Source organism: Cajanus cajan, chromosome 6 (genome assembly GCF_000230855.2).
Source record: "Cajanus cajan strain Asha chromosome 6, NIPB_CcT2T_4, whole genome shotgun sequence".
NCBI lineage: Eukaryota > Viridiplantae > Streptophyta > Magnoliopsida > Fabales > Fabaceae > Cajanus > Cajanus cajan.
The window spans coordinates 61,922,461-61,945,367 of NC_138522.1; the positions used below are offsets into that span (position 1 = coordinate 61,922,461).

Below are 22,907 nucleotides of genomic sequence, written 5' to 3' on the forward strand. Positions count from 1 at the left end.
TTTAATGGTGTTTGGATGAAAATTTTTATAAATTTAATGAATTTTAAATTTTTGATATTTGAATTACTTTAATTTTAATTATTATCATTCTTAAAATATTTTGTTTAGATAAGTTAATTCAAATTTTTTTAATTTTAAATTATTAGATTGGATATGATAATTTAATTTTATCATGATAAAATTGGATTTAAAAATATATTTATATGTTAAGATTTTTAAATTAAATTTTATAAAAATAAATATCAGCTAATTTTTAAATATTTAATAATTTTTAAAATTAATATTATATAATATTTAATAATTTAAAAAATATTTTTGAATATTTAATAATTAAAAAATAAAGAGATAAGAGATAAAAGAAAATATATAAGTGAAATAAGAAAAAAAAATATGAGAAATTTCAAATTCTTACTTTTTTGAGAGAATTTGAAATTCTACTATTTCAACGAATTTTATAAATGCTTAAATTTCAAATTCTTTATAAATTCTCTATTCAAACAAGGTATTTTATCTCAAAAAATTTAAAAAAAATTAAATAAATAAATTATTTTATTTAAATTCTTCATCCAAACACACTATTACTTTAATTTAACTATGTTTATTTAGTTTTATAATAGACGAATGTCTGATTACACAAGTATAATAGTGTTTATGGTTTGTGATAAAAAAATGTATATGATGATTATATAATGGTTAATAGGAAGTACATTTCTCATTGATGTTTTTTTAATATATATTTAAAATTTACAATTAAAATATGAATGAATTTTGGTCTTTAGATTATTATAATTAACACTATCAACACAAAAATTATGTCTCTATGAAAATAATAGTTAAGTATTTTCATTAATGAAAAGGTTATTAGTTATTATTTTTAAAGAAAATAATTATTTATTTTATAAATTATTTTTTTCTATTTTGTCCTTAAAAATATAGTAATAGGAAAAAATTAAAATATAATTGTGGAATATAATCATCTTTTAAAAAATGGATAGTGAATGATGATATTTCTTTATATATTATTATAAATTTTAAATGTCTAATTTAAAATTTATGGCTCATCTAACTTTAAAAAATTTGTGCAAAAAGATATTTTAAAATTTGGATTGTCAACAAACTTATCTAATCCAAATTTTAATCCAAAATGCTTTTAACTCTTTGAGTATTTTATCATATAATTTTTTTTCATTAATGTTCTTTAGTATGCTGAATTAAAGATTAATTTCGTTCGTAATATTATCATTAATTTAAGAAATTTTCACATATAAGAAGAATCAAACACGAAATTAATAACAAAATTTCTTTTTAAGTATATTGTTCCATCATGTTAATTCAATGTGCATAACTATTACGTCAATTAATTCGATGACTTTATATAAATTTTAAATATACATTTGATAAATAATAAAAGATATATATTATTTAATTAAAAAACTCGGTAATCTTAAAGTTAAATTGTACTTATAATTTCCTACGCATGGTAATAATTTAAAAAAAAAATACACTAAATTTTTTAATTAATTATGATGCTTTTTTTTATTAATATTTACTATATATAACTAATGAAAATAATCCAACTTTATTTGCGATGAATTTGTATGTGTGTTTTTTTATGGTGTTTGTAAATAACTAAATTAAATCCATTTATCTATCCCTTCCTCAAATAAGCCATTTATATGTGCATTTTGCAACTTTTTATGGGACAAATCGTATCATTTGGTTGGAAGTTTATCGCTTGTAAACCTTTCCATGTTTTTTTTAGCGTAATTCGGGCTTTCTTTGATTTTCATGTCCATATATTATTTTTCTTTTAAATAAAGAGTTAGTGCCCAATAAATAAAGTAATATTTTTAATGAGAACTTTATGTTTTAGTTGTAATTAAACCGTAATCTTTAATTAATTGAATAATATACATAGGGATGATAAATATATCCGTACTCGCGGGTAATACCTGAACCTGTCCCGATTTTGACGGGCCCGATTTGATCGGATACGGTTATGGATATAGATAAAACTCGATATATTAAATCGGGTACGGATATGAGTATGTACTTATCCCGCCCCGTATCTGTCCTCATTTTCTTTTTTAATTAATACCAATTTTTAATTTAATTATATTAAATAATTTTAATATTTTTTATGTGTGATTATTTATTATAATATGAGATTGAGAAATAACTTAATTATAATTACTATATAATAAAAAATAAATTAAAAATATCATATTTTTTTAACAAAATTTTTTTTTGACAGGTATGGGTACGGGTATACCCGATACCCGACGGGGACAGAGATGAGGATGAAAATCACATACCCGATGAGTACGGGTACGGGAATGAGGATGAGTTTAACTCGCGAAAACGGAGACGGGTATCATGAAATTTGTACCCGCCCCGCCCCATCCCAAAATATACATACTAAATCACTTATATATAGTAATAATCTTTAATATAAAAGTGATAATGAATTTAATTAATTTGAAATAGTTTAAAACTCGATTCAATAATTAACTTAATAAACTTAATTTATAAATTAAATGAGTTGAATTTAAATTAAAAATTAAATTTAATAAATAAATGAGTCAAATTTAAATTGTATATAATTTAATTCATTGTTTATAAGTCAGCTTGAGGTATAAAGTTATATAGATAACTTTCTATTTAATTTTAACTTATTAAAATTTGAAAGAACCATAAAAAAAATATAAGTTAATCATAACAATGGACACTTTAAAATTTCATTGTTATGAATTAAGCTTTTTGCTATTTTATGTGAGATAGAATAATTTTTATTTATACAAACTTTACTTGCAATTATGTTTTATCGAAGACCTATTTTTAAATCTTACAAAACTAATAAAATACATTATGTTTTACTTTTTAAAAGTTAAACAATCATTTTATCTTAAATTTACCATTAAATTAAAACTTTAAAATATATAAAATTAAAAAAAAAAATTGACTTTGATTCATATGATTTAAACTAACAAGTTAAACAAAATTACAAGCAAACTTTAACTAAGTCAAATTTAAGTTAAAAAATAATTAATCTCGAACTCAAATCAAATTACAAACTAAAAAAATATTTTTAAGTCAAATTCAACTCAACTTAGTTCATTTTTAGATATTTATATGTCCATTTATTTTTTTAATATTGTAACAACATTTCCTTTATTTAGAATTATTGAAATAAATTTTATCTTTAAAATAAGAGTTATATATATATATATATATATATATATATATATATATATATAATTAAATTCCTATACACTTATCAATCAAGTTTATATTACAACTTATGAAGGGAAAAAAAACCGTATTACACATTATTAGTTATTACGAATTCCATTATTGACGGTATTACGAATTTTAAACCCTTCCAAAAAGTTTACTAGTTATCATAAATTTTTTACCACACAAATTAATTTTGTTGATCCAAAAAATGTTCTTCAACTCCTTCAAGTATATATATTATCAACACGAAGTAATTATAACTTTGTCATAAAATTACTTCACTAAATAATTATCGATATATATTAAATTTCAAGTTAATTATTTACAAATAAATTTTAAATAAATCAAATATTTATAGTTATATAATTTGAGGGGAAAAAATCAATAATTACAATAACATGAACATTTATACTGAACCTAAAATTTTAGACACATTATACTCTCCACTATAAGATAAACTTTAATGGTTATAACTATATAGTCAATACTATTTATATTTTATAGAATTACATTATAAATTAATTTAAATTGATTAAATGATGTATTTAATAATTTCAAAATTTTATAAAAATACATAAGCTTACTTTATTTGATTTTTTTTTTAATTCCATTGTTGAATCATTGGCATATGATATAGATAAACATGCAAAGAATTACTGAGAAAAATAAATTATATTTTAGAATAATTTGATGTCAATCATATATATGTGCGATATATTATTATTATTATTATTATTATTATTATTATTATTTTATAAGTGCGAAAGTTTTACTAATTTAATGACGACAAATATTTGTTAAAAAAATTTAACTACTATTTTTATGAAATATTTTTTTATTTTTTATTTTTTATTTAAACTTTTCTTAAATGATTGCAGTCTAGTTATCAACAATAGTCTCCTCTTTAAAGTGATGATACCGTCGGCAAAGAAAAGCAAATTAATTTTGTAAAAAGTAAATTTGTTTCGAGAATGAATTTTCTCAAATTTTAATGTCACTGTAGATGATATAAATTGTATATATCTGTATTAAATAGGTGAGGTCTTATTAAAATTTATAAATATTTATAGAAAAAGAGGTGAATACAATTTTTTTATATATTATATGAGAATTTAATAGTAGATCAAGTAACTTTCAATGTTTTTCCTTTTTTTTTTTTTTTTTTTTTTTACAATTTAATGTTTTCTTTTTAAATTGTAAGCATCAATGACTTGACTACGCATCTAATTCTAAAAAAACTGTCAGAAAAAGTTGTTCATATTTTTAATTTTTTTTTTTACCGTTATGTTACAATTAAAAAAAGTCTAGATCAAATGTTTTTTAGTGAAAAATTTGTAAAAAATAACCCATCCTCATTATTTTACGAACCAGAGTTTTCTATGACATAAACTAATTTTTTTATATACATATAAAAGCTATAATTTATAAAGAAATTCAAAAAAATGCAACCAAAAAATAGATTATGAGCCATGCAAAATTCATTCAGTCAAAGTGAGCCACAATTGCCAACCAGGAGGGGCAAAAGACTTCAATAGGAAGGTAGAGTCAATTCCGTTTAATTTGTAACAAAGAAAAATTTGGTCTCCAAACTGAAACCTAAACTACAATATAGTTGATATAGGAAGTTACGAACTAATTCACATTCCGTTACATCTTATCGGAACCGAAAACGTTATATTGTTAACACACAAAAATCAACCCAAGGTTGAACCCAAATGCATGTTTGTTCTAAAGTATCACATAAACTCAGCCAAACTGTATAGTTCATCTGTCAAAACCTAATTATGAATTGGCCAAATAATGTCTCTAAAAAAATAGGTCCTAAAATAGAACCCCAGAAATTAACCATGAGAGAATAGGATCTCGATCATATATTGGGGAACAACATCCCTATAATCACGGAGAGGTTGATACACTGCACAACTATTGGATTTAGAATATAAAAATGGACTTATTATTTTCTTTTACCAAAATCCTATAATTCACTTTTGTCTTCAACACGACTCTACCAGCCATTTCCTCATCATACATCATACATGCATGAAATTGTCTATTAGAGTTCACAGAAGCAGCTATTGAACCCAAATCTAGCAGTCATTTCCCAAGTTCATAGCAAGCTAAATATGATTTCTTCTGAGAATGAGGTGAATTTTCTTCTATATTTGTGTTCTAGTTATTAATTTTTCCTTCATGTTGCATATAAACATTCTTCTTTATTATGTTAGGGGTATGTCAAATATTTGAATATAATACTGGACTAATTTTTGGTTTCCAATCTCATTTAGAATTGAAAACAATGTTTTGCAAAGTGAGGTTATGTTGTCTAATGTGGATTTGGAAATTGGAATCGTCCTCCCCCCCCCCCCCCCAACCTGGCATTGAAACCTAAGATTTTTGATGATGATGAATCATATCAATTAATAAGATGTATGTAAACCTGATAACGACCGAATAACTAATTCTACGGGGATGCATGTAGTTTGGGGAACACAATCATGTGTGTTTACAATATTGTCAAAAGAGGTAATGCTTAAAAACAAAAGGCCTTTGAAAAGTTGAATTACCATCCCTTTACTTTTTAACCAAACGAAGTTGAACACTTGTTACTTTTTGAAAACCCTCACATGCCAAAGAACTTTAGCATTTTGTTATTTACCATGACTAACAAACTGATGAGTCAAAAGTTAATACCACTCGTGGCTAGCTTCTAAAATATATAAGCCATGCTAAAAGGCAACAAATTAAGGCATTTGTCTTCACATTTTGAACAAAGCATGTAATAACATGGTCCAATAGTTTAGTTAAAATACTCAAAACATTATTGTTTCTAATATCTTGTTGATAGTGTATCATGTAATTGTCTGAATTCTCGTTTCCACACTGACTTAATTACTTTGTCTTCTATTGACAGTGCATTGACGAGATTAAGCACAAGCTTTTTTGCACCAAGCTTGAGCTGATTAAAGAAAAAATGGAAGCCAATGCCAAGATAAAGAAATACGAGGAGACAGTTAAACACTTATATAAGCTATTAAAGAAAGTTTGCCAAGAAAGAGATGATGCAAGAGACAAGCTTCAATTGCTAACAAAGAATTTCCAAGCACCTACCCCAGCTGAGACAAGCAATAATACTATTCCACAAATCGATCATGCAAGCCTCCAATACAAAACAAAGCCATCATTGAATAGCACCAAGGTATCAGATTCTGGTTCCAACAAAGTATTCTTAAATCATTCATGTGAGTTATCCTTGTCAAGTCTCCAGTCAAATAATGAGAAACGTTCCTCTATGGACTTATTATCCCACACAAGAATATCTGAACCAAGAAACTTGACCTTACCAAAGAAACCAAACCATATAAAGGAAGACATGGGGGCTTCAAGAGATAATAACATGGTTGATGATGCTTCCCTAGTGATCGATAAACTGGTTTGTGGGAAACCCTTGCCTAAAAAGGGTAGGTTGTTGCAAACTGTAACAGAAGCTGGACCTTTGCTTCACACACTTCTAGTTGCTCCTGTTCCTATGTGGAGAAACCCTCCTCCTTTATCTTCTTCTGGTCTTTCACTCAATGGTACTCAAGATAATAGCTCTTCTACCAACATGGATGATAAAGCAAGTGTTAATTATCCAAATGGGTTTATTCCAACTTCTTTAAGCTTGGCTTTTCCTGGGAATTCTCATGAACCTTCTCAGATGTCTTCTGCATCCAATTTTGGGTTATCAGTGAAGAATGAACCGGTGTCATATATGGATTCCAATAGGATGCAAAATCATGTATTAACTGGGAAGAAGAGAAAGCTTTTGTGAGCATCGCAGCTTTGTTTTGCATCGTGGTCAGGCTTGCTTATTTTTTGTAATAATTTAAAAAATATGTGAGATGATAATAATCAAATATTGTGTAAGTTAGTGTCTCTAGGTTACAGATGCAGTGCTTTCTCAAACTTTTGCTAGATAAAATGATGTGATGTAGTGTTAGGCATACTCAAAAATCATGTGACTCGAAAAGATTGATAGCGCTGCCTGAGAAGTAAAATCAACACATGATGAAATTATGGGACTCGAAAAAACAAGTGTTGCTCGAAAATAGTTGAAAAGTTGAGACCGTCAGAACATGGAGGTTAAGCCAAAACGGTTACTAAAAAATCAATCGAGAAAACAAGGAACGTGGGAAGAGCGGTTAAAGGAAGTTGAGTCAAGACCACGTAGCAAAGATAGTGGATAGCGGTTGAGTCAAAAGCGTACATGTACAGAATCAACCGCCCTTAATTGCTCTATAAATACAAGGAGTACGGACCTTTACTGGGGTCGAAAAACTCATACTAGAATTGGACTCTGAAGCACTCTCTGCCTACACACACACATGGCTTTCGTGCACAAGATCGTTTTTGGGTATGACTGACTCTCGGCCACTTTTTTCTTTTTTTTTAGGAGTAGAAGTAGAATAGTCTTCTTGTTCTTTGTTTAATTACGTAGTGTATTCATGTACTGGGATCAATATGTTCGCATGTGTAACGTAATTTGATCATTGTACGAAATGAACTATGATTTGCATTGCTAACATATATATTGTTCACTCTGTTCATATTATTATTTGCTTGCATGAGCATCGCTTGTTAGTAGTAATAGAAGAATATTTCGAAACAAGTAGTTGCTAAGACTTTTTCATCCTACTCTCCATTCTCGGTAACACGATAACGCGCAGTGAGACACCTAAATTGAAATACGTTCGTATGCTAGTCTAAATAAAAAGAACCCAGGATTTGATGGTTAATTCCACCGTAAACAAATTGGCACGCCCGGTGGGACACGTTTAATTTAGAACATAATTGGACTAGTTTTAGGTGTGTGAATTGCATGAGATTAAGGAGTGGAAGAACTATGTCTACGTCTGATAACATGAACGTAAACCATAATAGTGTAGATGTAGAACAGCCTAACTCCAATCCTGATAATGCTACCAATGTGACCAGGGGGGCAAGATCTCCTCCTGTGTTGCTTGAAAACCATGCTAGGCATAATAATATCACTCAAGAGTTGGTAAATGTTACTAGAGAGTATCCCTGGGGTATGCCACAGAATTGGCGAAATACCCAACCTGTGCATGTCGAAATGCCAATACCGCTAATAGGACCCAATTCACAAATGCATGTATCCCCACAGGGTTATAATCCTGGGCCGAATGGCATGGGTTTTGTTATGCAAGACCCGTATCAGCATGTAGGAACAAGTCAGGAGGGTTCATTAATTCGACAAGGTAGTTACATGCCCACGGGTATTAGTAATCAAGCAATGATGGCCCTTCGACAACAAATGGACCATAGTAATCATGACATGGTCAATTTGTTGTCTACTCAGATGCACAACATCATGACACCCCTTTACGAGCTAATAAACAAAATAGGAGATAAGTTGGGTAATGGGACTCCTTCGAGAGCAATGAGTGTGAATCTGAACGATACAGAAAACCCTGGGGGGCATGGAAATTTGCAAAACATAGTTCGACCTAACAGGAACCCTAATGATAATTTAGATCAAATGGTAGAAAGGATATTGAATAGACATGGATTTGATGTAGGTCGGAATGAACGCCCATACTTTGTGTCAGCCTTTCCAGATTATATTACACAAGTAGAATTACCCCGTGGAATGAAAGTCCCAAAATTCTCGAAATTTGCAGGAGATATAACTGAGTCAACAGTTGAACACATAGCTAGGTATGGGGTCGAATGTGGGGATTTGGCTAATAATGAATACTTGAAAATGAAATATTTCCCAAGTTCATTGACTAAACATGCTTTTACCTGGTTTACCACCCTGCCTCCTAATTCGATACATACTTGGGTACAGCTAGAAGGTAGCTTTCATGAGCATTTCTTTCGAGAGGAAACAAAGGTTAGTATAGTCGATCTAATGAATATCAAAAGGCAAAGTAATGAAACATTAGATGACTATTTAAATAGGTTTAGGCAATTAAAATCTCGATGCTATACTAATATTCCAGAACATGAATTGGTTAGAATCGCCGCCACAGGTTTAGACTTCTCAATACGCAAAAAATTAGTAAATGAACAATTGAGGGACATGGCTCAACTTGCTGAGAAAGTGAGGAGGATTGAACAAATTAAATTAGAAAAGGAAAAGTTGATGAAATTCGACAAGTTCGTTCGAAAAGAAAAGATAGCGTATTTAGAAAGTTCTGAGTTAAATGAGGATTCTAACTATGAAGTTGTAAGTGAAGATTTCGAGATTAATTTGGCAGAATTGCGCCCTGGACCTACGTACCAATGTCAAATGCTAAAACCAGGAGGTAATATAGAAGGGAATTCGACTAAAAAATATAGTTTTGACGTTAGTAAGGCAGAAAAGATATTCGATACTTTGTTAAAAGATAAACAGATTATACTCCCAGAGAATCATAAAATTCCACCTTTCGAGCAAAGAAAAGGAAAGAAATTCTGCAAATATCATAATATGTATGGACATTGGACTAACAGTTGTGTGCGTTTCAGGGATTTCATCGAGAAGGCGATTACTGATGGTCGCCTGGCTTTTGAAGAGAAGGAAATGAAAGTGGATGTTGACCCATTTGCTGCCCATACTGGCTATGTTGAACCAGTTTCGATGTCCATCAACATGGTGGAAGTCGCTGCTGAGGACGATGATAGCATTGAGCCCATTTCTGATGAGAAGCTCGAAGAGTTAATGGAGGATTTTGCTAAAGAGCAAGAACCCATATACCCAAAGGAAGGAGATAGTCTGGTGGAATTTTTATCGAAGAAAAAAGAAGCTGATAAAGAGGTCATGTTGTGTCCTCGATGCAGTGCTGTCTTCGACAGAGCAGCGGCTAAGGCTTTCGAGGAGTCTGAAATAATGAAGAATTACAAAGTTGAGAAACTGCGTGAAAAAATGAAGCCCAATGCTAGGTTGAATGCTGGTCTGACTATGAGGCAAGTTCATATGCCTCAATATAATGCCCCGGTTGGGAAGATGGAGATGTATAACTCGTCTAGGTTCGGCAATACTTTTGTGCCGAACGCGAATGTGCCTGTCGGGACATGGAACGCACCACCTAGGTCTATGATGGGTCGAGGTAAACAAGTAATGACTAGCATGGGAAACCCGGAACAAAGAAATGCAGGAAAATTTTCGAACTTGACTACAGGGAATGTTGGAATTCCAGCTGGGGGATATGGACGTGGATTTCGACAGCCATTGAACAACTTAACCAAAACTCAATGGAGGAGGCAGCAAAGGATGCGTAAAGCAACCTTTGAAGGTAGGGGAGGAAATCGTTTTTCGATCCCAGTTCCTCAGAAAGGGGAATCTTCTGGCAAGTTCATCGAAGACGATGAAGACATGATAACAAACTGCTTCGAGAGCGGTTTCGAGGATTCTTTGGAAGATATTTGCGGGGTAGTTTCCATTTTACCTTCGGAGTATGCTGGTGCTATGGAATCCGTGAATGAACAAGAGGATATCATCAGGGAAGACGTTTTCGAGGACCCCAATTATGAGTCCAAAATCATATGGGTTAATCAAATCTCGAGGGTTATCCCTAAGTTCAACTCTGCTGTTTTCGACTCTCCCACAGAGGAAATGAAAGGACATCTCAAACCCCTATTGTTAACACTGATGATCGAAGGGCAAGAGGTAAACAAGGTCTTGGTCGATGGAGGCGCAGCTGTGAATATTTTGCCTAAGACAATGCTGAAAAGGTTTGGGAAATCCTTGGATGATCTGAAACCCCATAACATCATGATCTCCGACTATGCAGGCAAGTCTTCACATCCTGAAGGTATGATTCTGCTCGATGTACAGATCGGAAGTGTGAAGAGGACTACCATGTTTATAGTAACACCTTCCAAAGCAAACTTCAACGTGTTGCTAGGTCGGGAGTGGATTCATGGGGTAGGTGCTGTTCCTTCGACCGTACACCAGAAGGTTTTCTTCTGGAACGATGATGAAGGTTTAGAGGTTCTCGAAGCTGATCAGAAGACTTATGAAGTTGGCATGTATTTTGCTGATCAACAACTGACAGCATTTGCCAAGACCAAACCTTTTGACGCTTACAACTCTGGGGTGATGGATGAAGAGAAAGGTGTCAAGAAAACCTTTTGTTGGGATGTAAAGAGAGGATTCGTTATTCGAGCCGAAAAGAATTCGGCTCCTTTGGATGCATGAAGGACGAAGATCCTTATTCGAGCTTTTTAGCTCGAATATCGGCCTACGTGGCCGATCAAACGGCCAATTTGGCCGACAAAGATCAATTTGACAATGAGGTTAGCACGGCTATGTTGGCTGAAGAAAAACAAAAAAAAAAAAAAGAGATGGATTTCGAATCAATAAAGGAAAAAGAAAAACAACAAAAAGAAAAGGAGTTCGAAATCGGGAAAAAGAGGGAAGAAAAGCAAAAAACAGAAAATCAAAGGGACGAAGGAGTCTCGGATAAAAATGAAAAGCAAAAAGAAAAAGCAGAGCTAGAACTCAAACTGGATTGCATTTTTGATGATTCACCTTTGGGTTTCGAGAATGCCGCTAATGGAGAGCATAAGTTAGAATCCCAAGATCCGCTCGAAGAGGTTAATCTGGGAACTATCGAAAATAAGCGGATTACTTACATTAGCAAGTTCTTGCAAGGGGAGCTGAAAGGGGAGATAATTCAAGTCTTGCATGAATACAAAGATTGCTTCGCATGGGATTATGATGAAATGCCAGGTTTGGATCGAGAATTGGTAGAACATAGGCTACCAATGATCCTAGGAAGGAAGCCCGTGAAACAAAGTCCTCGAAGATTTGCTCCTGAAGTGATCGAGAAAATCAAAGGGGAAATTGAGAGATTGCTGAAAGCAAAGTTCATCAGAACTTCGAGATATCCTGACTGGATCTCGAATATAGTGCCAGTTATAAAGAAAAATGGAAAACTCAGAGTTTGCATTGACTTTCGAGATCTCAACATGGCAACTCCCAAGGATGAGTACCCTATGCCCATTGCTGAAAATATGATAGACGTCGCTGCAGGTAACGAGATTATGAGTTTGTTAGATGGTTATTCTGGATATAATCAAATTTATATTGCAACGAATGACGTGTCGAAAACTGCCTTTCGATGCCCAGGTGCCTTAGGCGTCTACGAATGGGTGATGATGCCATTTGGTCTTAAAAACGCTGGTGCGACTTATCAAAGAGCGATGAATTTAATCTTTCATGATTTGATTGGTAAGTTCGTGCAAGTTTATATTGATGACATAATTGTTGGCTCAAAACAAAAGAAAGACCATTTATATCATTTGAAACTAGCCTTCGAGAGAATGAGGAAATATGGTTTAAAATGAATCCATTGAAATGTGCTTTTGGTGTCATAGCAGGCGAATTTCTGGGATTTATTATACACCAGAGGGGGATCGAGGTAGACAAGAACAAAACCAAGGCTATCATGGAGACCAAGCCTCCATCGAACAAGAAAGAGCTTCAATCTCTCTTAGGTAAAGTAAATTTTTTGAGGAGATTTATTTCGAATTTGTCGGGTAAAACTAAAGTATTCTCTCCTTTGTTGCGTTTAAAAAAGGAGCAAGAATTTCGATGGGATGAAGAGCACCAGAGAGCATTCGAAGAAATTAAAGCTTACTTGACTCATCCTCCAGTGCTTGCACCAATCTCTGAAGGGAAGCAACTGAAGTTGTACATTTCAGCTAATGATTCGACTATTGCGGGCATGCTGGCGCAAGATGATGAAAATGGCATCGAAAGAGTCATGTACTATTTAAGTCGAATGTTAGTAGGAGCAGAACTTAGATACACCCCTTTAGAGAAATTATGTTTAAGTCTTTATGTTGCGTGTACTAAGTTGAAGTACTATATTAGGACTCGTAATGTTGTAATACTTTGTCGAAGTAATGTGATAAAATATATGTTGTGTAAACCTGTGTTACATTCTCGAGTCGGCAAATGGGCACTTGCCTTAACCGAATACTCATTAACTTTCGAGCCGCTAAAAGCAACTAAAGGACAAATAATTGCAGATTTTCTTGCAGAACATTCGAATGGAACTGAAGAAGTTAATTACATAACCACCAAGCCTTGGCAATTATATTTCGATGGCTCGAAACACGAGTTAGGCGCCGGAATAGGTCTTTTAATCATCTCTCCCAAAGGGGTCCCGACGAAGTTATCAGTCAAAACAAATACAGGATGCTCGAATAATGAAACTGAATACCAAGCATTGATTACTGGACTTGAGATTCTTGAAGAATTAGGCGCTAAAAATGTGGTAATTCGAGGAGATTCACAACTGGTCATCAAACAATTAACTCGAGAGTATAAGTGTTTAAATGAAAAATTAATTGAATTCAAAACTCGAGCTACACGATTACTTGACACGTTTGATGAAGTAGAGTTACAACACATTCCCCGGGACTCAAATCATATTGCAAATAAATTGGCCCAAATAGCCTCTGGATATAAAATCAGCAAAGAGTATCTTGAATATCTGATTCATACAGAGAGTGAAGTGTTAGACTATCGAGCAATTCTAAATATAAGTTCAGCAGGTCAACAAGATTGGAGGAGCGAATTGATCGAATACTTGCGAGATCCTAACATAAAGGTTGAAACGGGTTAGGTTAGGCAAGATTATTTGAAATATTAAATTGAATTTCCAAAACAACCGCCAAAACGTTTCATATCAGAAGGCAAATTTATGGAAAAATAGAAGTATGCGCCGTCAGAGCTATCGATGTCACATCCAAATGGTCAGTACCTTACAAGAATAGGTTTTCATCGAAAGAAAGATTAAGTTAACGTCAAGAAAAGTGAACATCAAGAAACAAATCGAGGAAGTATCGAAGAACAACCTTGATAGGAATTTAGTTTTCTCCTAAGATGCTCATCGAAACCAAATTCCTAGGGGGGCATTTGTTAGGCATACTCGAAAATCATGTGACTCGAAAAGATTGATAGCGCTGCCTGAGAAGTAAAATCAACACATGATGAAATTATGGGACTCGAAAAAACAAGTGTTGCTCGAAAATAGTTGAAAAGTTGAGACCGTCAGAACATGGAGGTTAAGCCAAAACGGTTACTAAAAAATCAATCGAGAAAACAAGGAACGTGGGAAGAGCGGTTAAAGGAAGTTGAGTCAAGACCACGTAGCAAAGATAGTGGATAGCGGTTGAGTCAAAAGCGTACATGTACAGAATCAACCGCCCTTAATTGCTCTATAAATACAAGGAGTACGGACCTTTACTGGGGTCGAAAAACTCATACTAGAATTGGACTCTGAAGCACTCTCTGCCTACACACACACATGGCTTTCGTGCACAAGATCGTTTTTGGGTATGACTGACTCTCGGCCACTTTTTTCTTTTTTTTTAGGAGTAGAAGTAGAATAGTCTTCTTGTTCTTTGTTTAATTACGTAGTGTATTCATGTACTGGGATCAATATGTTCGCATGTGTAACGTAATTTGATCATTGTACGAAATGAACTATGATTTGCATTGCTAACATATATATTGTTCACTCTGTTCATATTATTATTTGCTTGCATGAGCATCGCTTGTTAGTAGTAATAGAAGAATATTTCGAAACAAGTAGTTGTTAAGACTTTTTCATCCTACTCTCCATTCTCGGTAACACGATAACGCGCAGTGAGACACCTAAATTGAAATACGTTCGTATGCTAGTCTAAATAAAAAGAACCCAGGATTTGATGGTTAATTCCACCGTAAACATGTAGATAGAAAGGAGGCTGTTGACTAATTAGAATAATGACCATGCCGATGGTTACTTGGTTAGAAATAAATCATGCGTGTTCTCCGTTATTTTCTCCCTTTTTTCTTCTTCTTCCCATTAAAGCTTTGAAGTGAAGCCTGCAAATCTTGAATGATTGCTCAAAGTCTTTGGTCGTTTTGCTTTGATTTGAGCCATGAAGTATCATGCTCTTGGACGACATTTAACAAGTAAATAATGATTAATATGGAGCAATGCAGACTAAAAGCAAGGGGTATAAATGAAGCCATCAAATTCTAACGTGCAAACGTACGATGCTAATTACTAATAGTGTTTTAAAATCGCTTCTATGTACTTGTTAATCAAATTAATAAGAAGAGTTCTTTATCTTTTTTCCATTTAACTCTCTTTCTCCCACTTCCCTTGAACCAAACATATCCAAAGGAACTATATACAAAAACTTAGTGTGTGTAGGGTCAGCTCAAGAATAAAGATTCTAAAATTTAAATTTTAGGTTCACCAAAAAAAAACATATATTGTTATTAGTTTTTTTTTTTAAGTTAAAAAGGTTACATGTAACTTTTCCATTTAAAAAAATATCTATCAAAATTAGACATAACATATATCTTTTTCGTTTAAAAAAATATCTATCAAAATTTACCTTACACCTTACTTATGGTTAAACCCATTTTAGAAGTGTATGAGATTCAACTTAATTTAACAACCTATTACGTCTTGGATTTAATTGGGTCTAAAAACAGTCCAAAATTTAAAAAAATTAATCTAATCAAGATCTAGATACGAGTTAGAATTAAACATGATCCAACTTGATCCGTCATCCTTTGTTCACCTTTAGTTTTATTAGCCATTCTGATATTTTTGTAGTGCACACTATAACAAAATTATCATATAGTGACACACACCCTATAGTGACACTATACATGTTACTAAAAATTACTTTTACCTACACAATAACTACAATATATGTTGGTATATTATTAAAAAGTGTGGGTATAAACTATAGTGACACACAAAATATATTGTTAAATCTCATTCAAAATCAACACTAAAATTGTGTATAACTATATGTCAAATAGACATATACCTACATATATTGTCCCTATAGTGACACCTTTTGTATGTCACTATATATAACATTTTTTGTAGTGACATTAATTTTAGTTTTTGAAAAACTGTAGTACATTGTCTTTTTTGTTTATGATTCATACTAATGTTAAATTTTGTTTAGGATTACAAATAACCATCATTTAATTTTCATAATATCATGTATAATGATGAGATAAAAAGTTAATATACATTATTTGGAAGTGATAACTTATATTAAATATATTTTGGGTTAATCCAATCTTGCCATAAATAGACTTTGTCCTAATTCAACACATAAATAATTGAGTTTATTTAAGTCTATTAATGGGTTAGAGTCTATAAACCAATAAAAAATATAATGGTAATTTAGACTCAAATATAATTTAACTTTGTTAAATCTTGGGGCCAACTATCTCACCTTTTGAGGTGCCTCCAACATAGCGAGGAGATTAGTCACTGCTATCGGCGATAGATACTCTAGGGACGAACAAAATATATATATATATATATATATATATATATATATATATATATATATATATATAATCTAACTTAAGTCTTCCTTGTTAACGGTGATGTATAATATATTTTTTTTTTATTCTTATGAGCATAAGAGCCTTATTACTTGGGAAAGAGAGAAAATAAGGACAAATGAACTTGTCATTCTCTAAAGATTTAGATTTAAAAAGATGTTTACATGTAAAAATCCCCCCTATGACAACTATATCTATAATTTATAAAAAAATATTGATTGTCTAATATTGTTAATCGAATATTGATGTGATATTTTGATTATTAATATAAATTGATTATATGATACATTAACTATTGATGTATCTATACATATTATAAAGAGATAGTGAAATATGTAACCGTTTTTAGTCTCTAATTTTTTAATGAACCATTATACCCTTCAAATTTTAAAAAAAATTATATTTTCTCTGAATAACTACACACAACCATTTGATATATTTACTGTATATAATTATTAATGGCACGAAATGCCTCGATCCCTCTAGTATTGATAATGTAACATAATAAAATGATAACATAACATATATATTACATTAGTAAAGAATTTAGTTGGCTATTTTTCATATTCCAATCACATTTTTTCATTTACTTAAAAATATGAAATACAAAGTAAAGGCTCGTAAATTTGATTAACTTAAAACATGCAATTTTTTTTTATCATTTATAACATTATATAAAAGAGATACAAATATTTATAACCATCATTTAGTCTCCACTTTTAGTAACTAATAATAACATTATGAAATTATGGTTATTATAGTTTCAAGTTTTGTTTTGGGCCGAACAAACGAAAACAAGCCATTAGTTCAATTTCCAACTCGAAAGGCTACTCCCATTCGACCAAAATAAAGTGTAACCAAACCCATGGGGTTCAGTAGGAGGGGTGCAGATGATGAAGATAACAAAACAAACAATTTGTGGTGGGACCCACCTCCTAACCATGGGTTAGCAACGTTCTCAATCTATCAACCACGGTTAAGCTCTGCTCCTCCTCTTTCTCTCTCCATCTTCCTCCTTCTCCACCGCTCCGTTTCACCCTCAGATCTCATCCGATCCGACATTAGGGTTTCGAATTCAGAAAATATATCCCCAATTCTGCGTTTTCGATCTTCGTTGAACATCCGAACTATCGAATTCAATTAAAATTTAAAATTCCCCCCATGCATCGCGACGAGAGCTATATCTACAGATAAATGGAGACGCAGCGGGTTATCGAGTTTCCGCATAGGATCATGGACAAGAGGCCGAGGAAGAAGCCTCGCTTAACATGGGATATGCCCCCTCCTCCTCCGCCTCTTCCTCCTCCCAAGGTTTTTTTTATCTCTTTCTTCTCTGCATATTTTTTGTTTTTTTTTATTGCATTTTATTTTCACTCTCAATACACGAACTATCTTTACTTTCCCCCCTAATTTCTTATTTGTTTGTGGAATTATAATTTGCATGAGTGGCCTTGTTGTTCTTAATTGAATTCTATTTGAATTGAATTAATATGAGTAGGAATCATCAGGCTTGGCGGATTTCAACCATAAGAGTCTATTTTTTTTAAGAAAAAAAAAATAAAGTAAAATTGAATTGACGTTTAGGCAGAGTGAAATTATGTGGAGTTATTAGCACTATGAAGTTACAGAATATGAGGTTGTTGTTGTCTTGGTTTGTACCGTGTAGCGATGGAAACATTTTTTTTTTGTTTAATCTGTGAGTGGTTGCAGTTTCAGGTTCTTCCTACAATGTATTGCACACAGGAGGTTGGGAATGGAGTAGCTTCAAATCAAGCTTATCCATCCGTGTTTTATAGGGGAATGCCTCGCAATGGATCACCCCCCTGGAGGCCTGATGATAAAGACGGACACTATGTTTATGCTGTCGGTGAAAATTTAACACCTCGATGTAGGTGATTCACCCTCATTTGAAGTCCATCGGGCGCAATGTGATGTTTGTTTGATTTTCCCCCTGTTTAAACTTGTTTAGAATGGTTGCATGAGTATGAATGGTTGTTACTAACAGTTAAATGTGTGTGGGGTAGTTTATGTGACAATATATGCATTACTGTATATGCTTATGTTATATATACACTTCTCTAAAATTGTTTTCTTGTTGTTTGCAGACAAAATTCTCGGTAAAATGGGTGAAGGTAGGTAATGCTTGGTTTCCAACAATGTCATTTCAATATTGTGCACTTTCTAGATGTTTTAACATTGAAAATTTTCTTTTTAATTTTATTAAAATCACAACCAACCATTAGGGGTGTTAACGGTTATGAGTACTCATGAACCGAAACCTTTTATTGTGTTGTTGCGATGTGATGACACAGTTTTCTGTTTATTTATAGGGTAATGCTATTAGATGATATTTGACAAAGGTTAATTGCCTGTTACATTGGATTATGTTCATTACATAGGTTGTTGATTTCTCATTGTGCTTATTGTTTGAGAAAAAGAACCTTATAATGGGATTCATTGGCCGTTGGATTTTTATTAGTATTTTAAGTATAATAAGTTGATTTATTTTGTGTGAACAAATATCAAAATGCATATTGTCATATTTAAAGAAAAATTTGAATTGAAAAAAGAAAATAAAAGTCATATACAACATAATTGTTCGAAAGAAAAAAGAATCAAACTGCATACGCAATACAACTGTTATCAAGTCATCAAAATGTCATTTGAAAATGGTAAGAAATTTTTTAAAATAATTTTTTATACCCAAACCAACTTGTTATTGATCAGATTGGTTCTGTTTATACTTAATTTGATAGAAAAATTACACATATCCAACCCAAACTATTTTGATGATAGGTTTAGGTAACAGGTTTGATGAAATCCACCCAACTTGTGAATACCCCTAACAACGATGGACTTTTTATATGTATTTTTAGTGTGTTGGCTTAATGTGATTGTCTAAGAATTTGTGCAGGAACTTTTGGCCAAGTTTTGGAATGTTTTGACAATGAAAAGAAAGAATTTGTGGCAATTAAGGTTGTTCGCTCCATAAATAAGTATCGTGAAGCTGCAATGACTGAAATTGATGTCTTGATGAGGCTAGCCAGACATGATGTTGATGGTGCACGGTAAGAGTTCTTTCTGGTTGTCTTCCTTTATTGGTTGTAGATGCTAAAAGAGATTGTGGTATAAGTGGTTTCATTCTTTGCAGTTGTGTGCAAATACGGAATTGGTTTGACTATCGTAATCATATTTGTATTGTAAGTATTTATTGATATTTGTAATTTGATTAAATGACAGGAATGTCTATTCAGTCATGCTTAAATATTCTGTGAGTTAAAAAACTTGCGGATGGATTTAAATGGTTTCAACAGGTATTTGAGAAGCTTGGACCAAGCTTATATGATTTTCTCCGCAAAAACAGCTATCGTTCTTTTCCTATTGATCTTGTTCGGGAGCTTGGCAGACAACTTTTGGAGTCTGTAGCATGTGTGTGGACATATCCTGTACCAACTATCAAATTATATATTTTATGCATATTTGTTGCTCCTCTATTGGGTGTTTAAGATGTGCATATATAAAAACTCATTTAATTATGGATAATATAATCCTTTGATATTTGAAACAAAATAAATTTTCATTGTTTCGACATAAATCATATATTATTAGTCAATTAAGATTTATACCTTCAAGTCACTTATTGCATCTCTCATATTTGCAGTTATGCATGATTTATGCTTGATTCACACTGATTTGAAGCCAGAGAATATTCTTCTTGTCTCGTCAGAATTCATTAAAGTGCCAGACTATAAGGTATCATCTTCCCAATTATTCTCCCACTATCCTGATTCAACTTCATCTATCACTTATCAGTTAGTCAATCTAAGGTGTTAGTTCTGGTAGAGGGTGTAAGTAATTGACTTTTGGACCATGTAGTTGCATTTTTCCTCACGTGAAAAGTGATTGGCAAGAATTAACTTGTGTTCTATATTGGACTAAGATTCTGCAAGGAAGCACTTATTCCTCATAATTCTCAATGATCAAAATTTTACATCTGTTTTTTATTTGTTGGCATATTCTTCATCTTTGGCAATTAAGTTTCTATCACGGTCCACAAAAGATGGCTCCTATTTCAAGAACCTACCCAAGTCAAGTGCTATTAAACTAATTGATTTTGGGAGTACAACATTTGAACATCAGGATCACAGTTATGTTGTGTCAACAAGACACTATCGTGCGCCAGAAGTAATCTTAGGTAACTCCTTGAAATGTATGCTCAATTGCTCATCATATCTACATGTTCATTCATTATATTTCCCATTTGTTGCTTTCTTGTAGGCCTTGGGTGGAACTATCCTTGTGATATTTGGAGTGTGGGCTGCATACTGGTTGAGCTTTGCTCTGTAAGTAGTTCTCAGACTAAGCATTTACTTTCCTTTACTGCATGAAAGATTGAAAGGTAGAATCAATGTTGTTAATAGTACCTCCTAGCAAGGGCTATAGCATTTAATGGTGAGCCACAGGTTCTTGTGCTGTTTTTCAAACATGGCAATTCTTGATATGATGCATGGATTGTGCCACTGTCTGTGCTATCGCTATATGTCATAATGGCATTTGCTATTGCCATTACTTCTGCTGACCAAACGTGTTTATGATTTGTGCGAGTGACTTGAGCAATATTAATTCATACTCTCTCTTTAGGGTGTTTATAGTGTTCTTATTCATTGTATATGAACAGGGAGAAGCACTTTTCCAAACACATGAGAACTTGGAACATCTTGCCATGATGGAGAGAGTTCTAGGGCCACTACCACCCCATATGGTGGTCAGGGCTGAGTAAGAGCTTTCGAATTCTCTTTGCTTTAGTAAATATGTCCTTTCTGTGGATTTTCATGTAATACCTGATCGTGCAGTCGTCGAGCTGAAAAGTATTTTAAAAGAGGTGCACGACTAAGTTGGCCTGATACTTCAACTTCAAGAGAAGGCATGAGAGCAGTTTGGAAATTGCCGCGTTTGCCGGTATTTCCTACTTTTTAGTTGCTTATATTTTCATATTCATACAAATACAATTATATCTTGTGTATTTTTTTTATAAGAATACAGTTCTATGACCTGTTGATATTTCTCTTTCATATAGTTGCTACAGTTTTGAATGTCCATTTCTTGCACCATGCTTTGTAGCTTCTTTCTTTTTGTAAAGACGACCATGTTGTAGATATAGCTTGCTTGGTTTAGATCAGTGCATAACAGGCTGAATTGGTCAGATGCATGTGAAAGTACTTGAGGTCGATCAGCTTAAGTTCTTTGATATTGTGCTGTTATTCAAAAACCAAAAGTTTTTGTATTTTGTATAGCTTCAAATTTTACTTTGAAGCGACGTGTGCTAATTGTTGTAAACAATAAACTTGTTATTCTGTCATATTCTAACATTTGGTTTTGTTCCGTCAACATTGCAGCACCGGAAATGTTATTAATACTTCCCTTACCTGTATATTTTCTGTAATGTTCCCCTGCAGAACCTTATAATGCAGCATGTTGACCATTCTGCTGGTGATCTGATTGACCTGTTGCAAGGGCTCCTGAGGTATGACCCTTCAGAACGGCTTAAAGCTAAGGAAGCACTGAGACACCCCTTCTTCTTCACAGGAGATATTAAAAGATACGGCTACCCTTTATAAGTAACCCAAGCATAATGGCTGGGAAGAGAAAACACGATTGAGAATGAATTGCATAGGAACACATCAAATCGTTTGATTGTTTGCTCTATTGTATAGTGAGAATCTCGTTTGTAATATGCATTGGTTGTTATTCCCTTTTCCCTGTTGGTGTTTGAGCAAGAGTAATTAATTGTTGCTGCTTTGCTATTGAAAAACTCAAGTTTTTAACTGGAAGCTCCTTTAATCTATAATCAAGGCGAAGTGGTTGAAGTGGACCCAAATTTTGTCTCCCTAATCCATGAACCATGATTGATTGTAGACTGAGGAAGGTGGAGTTTTGACGTTTAGTGATGGATTTTTGTATGCTCTGACAAATATAGATCCAGGTTTGTTTATTTAAACTTTAAAAACAATAAAAAAAAGAAGGTGATTATAAAGAAGTGATTTATTTTAAGTGATTTTTAAATAAGTAGGAATTGATGTATTTACAATTAAAAATAATAATTAAAATCACTTTTTTTTACCTTCTTCTACTGCAACTGCTTTAGGTGATTCTTAAATAAGCAGGAATTGATGTGTTTGTTTACAATTAAAAAAAAAAATTAATTAAAATCACTTTTTTTTATATCTTTTTTCTTCTACTGCAACTGCTTTTTTTTTTTCTGATTCTTTTTTAAAAAAAGTTTTCAAACATGTATAAATTA

At 32.5% G+C, this 22,907-nt stretch overlaps 2 protein-coding genes across 4 annotated transcripts; both read left to right on the plus strand.

Annotated features, from left to right (window-relative positions):
- The first annotated feature begins 5,204 nt into the window (after nucleotides 1-5,204).
- LOC109795761 (uncharacterized) lies at nucleotides 5,205-7,801 on the plus strand. Of its 2 annotated transcripts, none has more exons than XM_029271220.2 (2): nucleotides 5,205-5,381; nucleotides 6,149-7,801. In XM_029271220.2, exons 1-2 carry the CDS (start codon nucleotides 5,361-5,363, stop codon nucleotides 7,046-7,048), a joined length of 921 nt encoding a protein of 306 aa, XP_029127053.2. In that variant the 5' UTR covers nucleotides 5,205-5,360; the 3' UTR covers nucleotides 7,049-7,801. The 2 variants fall into 2 exon arrangements, with proteins under 2 accessions (XP_029127053.2, XP_020210884.2); XM_020355295.3 differs by lacking the exon at nucleotides 5,205-5,381 and adding an exon at nucleotides 5,915-6,013.
- Nucleotides 7,802-17,471: 9,670 nt separating this feature from the next.
- Nucleotides 17,472-22,484, plus strand: LOC109796678 (serine/threonine-protein kinase AFC1). Of its 2 annotated transcripts, XM_020356424.3 has the most exons (12): nucleotides 17,472-17,917; nucleotides 18,317-18,494; nucleotides 18,712-18,738; nucleotides 19,521-19,674; nucleotides 19,758-19,806; nucleotides 19,921-20,035; nucleotides 20,268-20,359; nucleotides 20,645-20,801; nucleotides 20,885-20,949; nucleotides 21,285-21,382; nucleotides 21,460-21,565; nucleotides 22,063-22,484. In XM_020356424.3, the coding sequence occupies exons 1-12, from the start codon at nucleotides 17,801-17,803 to the stop codon at nucleotides 22,222-22,224; spliced, it is 1,320 nt and encodes a 439-aa protein (XP_020212013.1). In that variant the 5' UTR covers nucleotides 17,472-17,800; the 3' UTR covers nucleotides 22,225-22,484. The 2 variants fall into 2 exon arrangements, with proteins under 2 accessions (XP_020212013.1, XP_020212014.1); XM_020356425.3 differs by lacking the exon at nucleotides 17,472-17,917 and having other exon boundaries at nucleotides 18,358-18,498.
- Nucleotides 22,485-22,907: the final 423 nt, after the last annotated feature.